General features: G+C 37.5%; 2 protein-coding genes across 3 annotated transcripts in view; one reads left to right on the top strand and one right to left on the bottom strand.

The window, feature by feature from the left end:
- pkd1l1 (polycystin 1 like 1, transient receptor potential channel interacting) overlaps positions 1 to 2,289 on the top strand; it is a 45,371-nt gene extending 43,082 nt beyond the window's left edge. The window contains exons 49-53 of the mRNA XM_017301766.1: positions 123 to 338; positions 434 to 595; positions 946 to 1,098; positions 1,583 to 1,671; positions 1,750 to 2,289. Coding sequence (XP_017157255.1) covers positions 123 to 338; positions 434 to 595; positions 946 to 1,098; positions 1,583 to 1,671; positions 1,750 to 1,996 — 867 coding nt within the window. The 3' untranslated portion in view covers positions 1,997 to 2,289. The remainder of the gene's footprint in view (positions 1 to 122; positions 339 to 433; positions 596 to 945; positions 1,099 to 1,582; positions 1,672 to 1,749) is intronic.
- A 231-nt stretch (positions 2,290 to 2,520) lies between these two features.
- LOC103482430 (heavy metal-binding protein HIP-like) lies at positions 2,521 to 4,747 on the bottom strand. 2 transcript variants are annotated; one of them, XM_008438582.2, is made up of 4 exons: positions 4,159 to 4,747; positions 3,937 to 3,999; positions 3,599 to 3,727; positions 2,521 to 3,334 (listed from the first exon to the last, which is right to left on the bottom strand). In XM_008438582.2, exons 1-4 carry the CDS (start codon positions 4,433 to 4,435, stop codon positions 3,054 to 3,056), a joined length of 750 nt encoding a protein of 249 aa, XP_008436804.1. In that variant the 5' UTR covers positions 4,436 to 4,747; the 3' UTR covers positions 2,521 to 3,053. The 2 variants fall into 2 exon arrangements, with proteins under 2 accessions (XP_008436804.1, XP_017157393.1); XM_017301904.1 differs by having other exon boundaries at positions 2,521 to 3,727.
- Between the last annotated feature and the right edge of the window lie 1,821 nt (positions 4,748 to 6,568).

Raw genomic sequence — 6,568 nt, 5'->3', positions numbered from 1 at the left:
TATATATATATATTGAAGTAACGATTCTGATAAAAGTTCCCAAAATGTCGCAAAACTTTTGCTTTAACTTGAACATTTCTTTCTTACAAGGTTTTGTTTACTAATGCTCTTTCACCTGGAAGGTTTCCAGCCTGATCCTGCTGCTGGCGCTGTCCTGTTCGGGTCACCTGCTACATGCAGGAAGCTGCTGGCCTTTCAGCCCGGTTCCTCGCTCCCTGCTGGCTCTGCTCCGTCGCTACCGAGGACTCGAGGTCAAAAATAACCCCCTCCGCTCAGGACAGGATTTCTCTCACTGGGCCGTTCTGTTTCTGACAAATGCTGCTGTGCGGACGGCGATGGTACATATTTCCAATTGAACAAATGGAGCTCAAAAGGGGATTTTTATATATTTTAATAGCTGTTGTGCCCTGACAGCCACATGTCTTTCTTACAGGTAATTGGGGTGATATCCTTATTGGTGAAAATGGCGAGAAGACCTCAGAGCAGGAACATTACTTTTACCACAGGGGAACTACTAAGCTACTTAAGAATGAAGGTGTCTGAATTCACTGGACGGCAAAAACGAGCGAGGATGGATGATCATGATAAAAGAAGGGTAATAAAAAAACCTTAAGCTAAAATAAAAATGAGACAGTATAGTATTAAAATACATGTAAAAATGAAATTAATTTTAAAAACCATGTGATGACTCCACATAAACTGAATTTGTTATAGTTTGTTTATTTACTAAAGGTCTTATAGCACCAGAATCCTTTATTCATCAGCAGAATGGAGTTTGTAAGTTAGGTTGAGGCATAAAGACTAGCTGTCAGATACACATTCCGTGTTTCAGTATTTTTTTATTTGCTAGAACAAGAGAAACATTTCATATTTATAGAAAAAAAAATACAATCATCCGTCTAAACTTGTTGTCTACATTCGGTAAAAGACCATTAATTTTTCCAGACTCGTGTTCTTGAGGAGTTGGAGAGCTCCATAGACGAACTGTTGTTCAGACTCGACGTCCTTTCCAACAGCATGGACCAAACCCACCGCTACAGAGAGGGGGACAGTCCTGTCCTCCCAGCCCCCCCACAGTCCTCCAACATGGACACACAGGTGAGGCAGACACCATATCCAACATAAAAACATAGTTATATAGTTCTGTTATGGAAAATAAAACTTACATGGATGCTTGACAATAAAGTATACAACAAAATATTTGGCTTAAAAAACTATCAGAACCCAAAGCTTTATGTCGACTCTCTGGCATGGTGACTTCATTGACTGCATGGAAGCATTGCAATCAGTGACATCCTTTGTAACCTAAATTATTCTGGAGTCAAATTTGAGGCCATGAGTCTAAAATCAAAGGGCTGAAAAAGGAAATAAGTAAGGTTCTATAACGGCCCAGTCAAAGTCCAGAAACTGGCTCCTTTGAACTGCTAGAGCTGTGCAGAAATGAATCAATGATCTGAAGACAAGTGTTGAAAAAGAACGACTGAAGACACCAATAAAGTCATATGATTTATTAAGATATTAGATGTACAGTACATTGTTTTCAAATGGCTAACCAGTTCTAAGCTGTTTATGGTTCTGTCAGGAATATCTGAAGTCACAGATTGTGGTGAAAACACAGAAAACCCAAGAGCCACATGAAGAAACAACCCCACCTGCAGCTCGCCTGTTCAGGTAACAGAATTTAACTCGCAGCATTACCGTAAAGCAAATATCAAAGTGCACTCAAATCTTCATTTCCATTACCACCAGGTCCAAGGTTGAAACAGAAACCCCCAAAATATCAGAGGGTACAAGTGAGACGCTAAAAATTCAAAACTGGATGGCATCTCCAGAGTCGACCTCCTCCGAAACGCTTTGGTCAGAAGATATTTGTGAGAAACAACCTGAGCTGCAGGCTGGAACCAATCACAGCTGCTGGTTTTCTGGAACTCACTATAAGCTGGTGGAGGTTCTGGTCCACAAGGAGCTCGAATCAGGAGAACCAGGAGAACCATAATCCATTGTTCTTGTTTGTAAGCAACTCTGGGAAAGAAACGTCTCCAGCAGATGCCATCAGATGTTTTGCTGCCACTGTTTGTGTAATGTTTTCACAGAATTCATAATGCAGATTGCAGTAAATAAATCCAATCTGCATTTATTTACTGCAATAAGTAAACAGAGACAGTTGTGACTAAAAGAAATGTAACAAAAAACCATAGACTGAAGTCTGACTGTATGTAGTCTATAAAACATACTGTAGCTTATACTGATATCAGAATAAAAAAAGAAATATGCTTCCCTGATGATATCTTTTTAATTTCACATAATAGTAAAATTATTTGATTCTCTATTTAAAAAGTAAAAATATGATTTCAATCTGAATTTAGATGGCTTATCTGCTAAGCTATTTGCATAAATATCAGGCAAATCTAACTGGAAGTTAACAAGACTTTCAACTTTCTATGCTGTTTTTTTAAGCCAGACATAGGAATGTAAAATTATTTAGTCATTTTCCTTGGCCAGCCTCAATAGTTAAGTTTTTTTTAATAATTTTTTTTTTTTTTTAGTTTTTCCAAAAAGACTTATTAGTGGGATGCCACTAATAAGCTAGTGGCATCCCATCTGCATTCACTAACTTATTTTCTGTTTTCAAGATTCCAGGCCAAACATTCAAATACATATTTAGCAACAGAGAGGAAATTTAACCAATAAAACACTTGGATACAGCTTTGTTCATTAAATTTGGAGAGATAAGTTTTAAGTGTAGCCTTACAATATTTATTCTGTAATTTATAACCAACAGTCAAGTACACAAAAATATAATTTCCTGAATGAAATTGAACACTTACATTTATTTAAATGAGTAGCTAAATAAAAAAAATATGTCCAATGTGTTGAAGTACAAAATCAATCTTTGAATTCAAGTCAGAATTTTTGACTAATGAGGAAAGTGAGGTAAATTTCAGTTATAATCTTGAGTTAGTTCAATTAATTTGCATGTGTTTTCCAACATATTTACTGTTAAGCTATTGTAACATATCTATAAACTTGTTGAAGAGAAAAGATGTCTACCTTTACAACTGGAAAAGAAGAAATCCAGTGAAGGTGCTGTAATTTCTGTGGTCATCATATACAGTGTAGGGTGCCTGAAGGACCATGTAAACCACATCGCCTCGTTCCAGCTCGAGTATCACTCCGTTAGACATGGTTTCATAGTAGGTGTTACTTCTGTCATAATTAGTCATGATTATCTTGCTGTTATGATACAAATGAATACCCATCCAGTGAGCATTGTTGACCTCACAGAAGGTGAATCTGAAATAATATGCTCCTCTGACTGGGGCAGTGAAGACGCCTACAAAAAAGAGAAACAAATATGAAAGCTTTTCAGAACTCTGTTTAATTCTGTTTGTGTGCATTGGTACCAGTGGCAGTTTTAAATATGGGGTGCGCAAGCAACAGTTTAGTTGTAACTCCAGCATGTTCTCTAGTTCTTTTATGCATGTGCAACCAATGAAAAGTGGCATCATCTTTGCCGTAAAAACCAGGAAAACTAGGCAGGACTGGCCAGGGTGCCGCTCATACCAAAACTGCCACTTTAAGTTAGACGGGTTATTACCTGTGTCTGGGTTGTAGGCTTGACCATAGTTTTTAAATATTTTGCTAAACCTCAGTGTGATGTCAGTATTATAGGGTCCAAGGCGTCCTGCATTTGTGAGGCCAAGTGAGAACGCCACCTTTGGTTGATCTGTGGGAAGAGACATAGATGAGACACTAGAAAGTCACTGGAGTCTCTCAGCTTAAGACAAAGATGTGGATTACTCTGTTTAGAGGTGGGACATGTCAATTCCACCTAATTATAGCACTCATATATGTTTGCTCATTGTCTGCGATTGTCCACATAATGACCTGGATTCAAGAGAATACCATCGTATTTGTTTATTTGTCTTTCTTTACCTGCATTCTCGCTCTTGATTTCCTCCATCTCCTTCTCGGCGGAGCTTATTCTGACTTCAAGGTCTGCAAATGTGTACATAAGATTTCAAAAAGAAGTTAAACATGACCTTTTCCTGATCCTACATGTGTCTAAATCTTTCACATATCAGTCACTTTCATTGCTGTTAGATAAAATATCTATTGTAACATTATTGCAATAGTGTCTTTCAGCCAATGCATCACCTAATTTTTCTTCCTCCAGCTTCTCAATCCTGCTCAGGTAATGCTTCAGGTCAGTCTTCAGTTCAATGGTCATGTCTCTGAGCTCCTTCAGCTCAGCCCATAGGTCCACGGTGTTGTTGATCTGTTTGGTGTTCTCGGCCTGATTTGTTTCAACACCTTGAATCTCAGCCTGAAGACCTTGATCCAGAGTTTGAGCAGCGTCATTGTCCGCCTCGCTGTGAGCCCAAGTGCAACACTGACAGAGGAGCAAAATGTGAAAAACGGCAGATCCCCTCATCCTGAAATGTTTATGTTGCAATCTTGGAGAACCTGCTCTCCTCCGTGTTTTATACCAGCAGAAAGCAGGTCACCAAACAGAAGCCTGAGAAATAAACAGGTGTTTCTGATAATTCCCTTAGGTTTAATGTTTTGTTTTGACAGTTGCTGCAAAGTAGGACCGAGAAAAACGTGAGGAAGAAACTGCCCCAAATCTGTTGCTGACCAACTACAAAATCACAAAACTCCACTATTGAATCTTTTATAGGCAACAAGAAAGATAAACAATCGGTTATTGTATTCCCGGCTGCATTTGAGTGAATGTAACGTTTAATTGCATAAGCGGTGGTTTTTGCTCTTGGTTCAAACAAGAGTTCAGTTTTTAGCTTGTCACAGATTTCAGAATGAATTTTGGTGTTTTTCAATAAAACACATGTAATTAACTATCTAGCAGGTAGTGTGTTGTTTTTGCTATCTCATTCAAAATAAGCATCAATATCATAGAATAAGGCTAAAGGTTTATTTTTATTCCTTTGCTTAACCTGACATAAAATATCTCAGACATGATCACTTGAGAACTCAACAGGTGTGTCAAATAAAGACAAATTTTACAGATTTTTTTTTTTTTTAATTTGGTTGAGTTTTGATTTTTAGAAAGTAGAACAAAAGAAATGGGTTAAGTTGAGTAAACAGACATTTGGATGTGTATTTACATTTGAGCCTTTATGGACTAAGGAAAAGTGACATAAAATGCAAAATTGTGCACCCAAATCCTGCTTTTAAAAACGACGTAGACTCAACATCGTGTAATCGTTCAGTTTAATTATTAAAAGAATGAAAATTATAAAAGCCGATGTGCATGATCTGCTCGGTGGGCAAGCAGATGACACTGTTGCAGCAAGAATAATAATAAGAATAACAACAACAAAAAATACAAAAATGTTACAAAATGCTTCACACAAAATAAAATCAATTAACTCAACATCATAAAACACACAAAAGAAAAAGCCAGGTTTTTGTTTTGATAGTTCCTCCAAAGTAGGACAGAGAAAAACATGAGAGAGTAAAACATGTCATAGACCTGATCATTTGCGAATCTAACAGGTGTGTCAAACAAAGACGAACTTTATAGATTTTTTTTATTTATTTGGTTGACTATTGATTTTTAGAAAGTACAACAGAAGAAATGGGTGAGGTTGAGTAAATAGACATTTGGATGTATATCTACATTTGAGCCTATATAGTGTTGACTAAACAAATGTGGACTAAAAAAACTGACTTAAAATTCAAAGTTTTGCCAAATGATTCTTTTAAAAACCACATAGATTCGTTCAGGTCCAGAAAAACAAAGTTTAGTTTAATTATTAAGAGAATGAAAATGATAAAAATCTGACATGCACAATCTGCTTGGTGGGCAAGCAGGTGATGCTGTTGCAGCAGGAATAATACTTTATTTGAATAACACTTAAAAAAAAGTCACAAGGTGCTTCACATAAAAAAAAAACATCAAATAAGACATCATAAATTACAAAATAAGGACCCAGGTTTGAATCCCAACGTAGGGTCTGTCTGTCCTCCCCATGCATATTACGTCATATTACCAAACTGAACTCTTGCTCAAAAATGTGTCCGACACTTCTTCCAGAAAGACACTTTAGCTTTAAAACCGTCATAACACAGTCCTATTTAAACAAAATGTAAGTGTGGTTCAAAGTCTGCTCCACTGTAATACTCCGTGTTATAAATCAAGTGAACACACACATATCAGAGGTTTCTCTGTTAGAACCTCTACCTTTGGGAAACAGCTCCCTCTCGGCACCAATTATCCGCAATTAGTGTGGAAAACCAAAACTGTTGGATCTGCTTCTGCATGTTTGGGCCAGTTGCGGGTCAGACAGGCCTCAAATTCTACAGTTAGAAGCAAAATCCAGATACATACTAAGTTCAGACTGTTGTGTTCTCCACAAGGTTGAGTCTTTTCCTTGTTCTCACTTCTGCATTTCTGTGACTCACCAGTGGGGTCACTGTCATTCTGGCCTCCAAGACTGCACGTCGTATTTGATCGAACTCCTCCTACAGCGTTTGACATACAGACTTCAAACTCAGTCAGCAGAGAGTTCAGACATTAAAGGTCTAAAGTTATCACAGGAATTTT

This window comes from Poecilia reticulata, linkage group LG20, assembly GCF_000633615.1.
Source record: "Poecilia reticulata strain Guanapo linkage group LG20, Guppy_female_1.0+MT, whole genome shotgun sequence".
Lineage (NCBI taxonomy): Eukaryota > Metazoa > Chordata > Actinopteri > Cyprinodontiformes > Poeciliidae > Poecilia > Poecilia reticulata.
Note: the sequence above shows the minus strand (reverse complement) of the source record. Positions and strands in the feature narration are given on the sequence as shown.

Coding starts and splice junctions, on each gene's coding strand:
- LOC103482430 (XM_017301904.1), bottom strand. CDS start 4,435: ATGAGGGGATCTGCCGTTTTTCACATTTTGCTCCTCTGTCAGTGTTGC. Junction 4,000..4,158: donor GCTGGAGGAAGAAAAATTAG/GTGATGCATTGG, acceptor ACACATTTGCAG/ACCTTGAAGTCAGAATAAGC. Junction 3,728..3,936: donor AATCAAGAGCGAGAATGCAG/GTAAAGAAAGAC, acceptor CTCTTCCCACAG/ATCAACCAAAGGTGGCGTTC.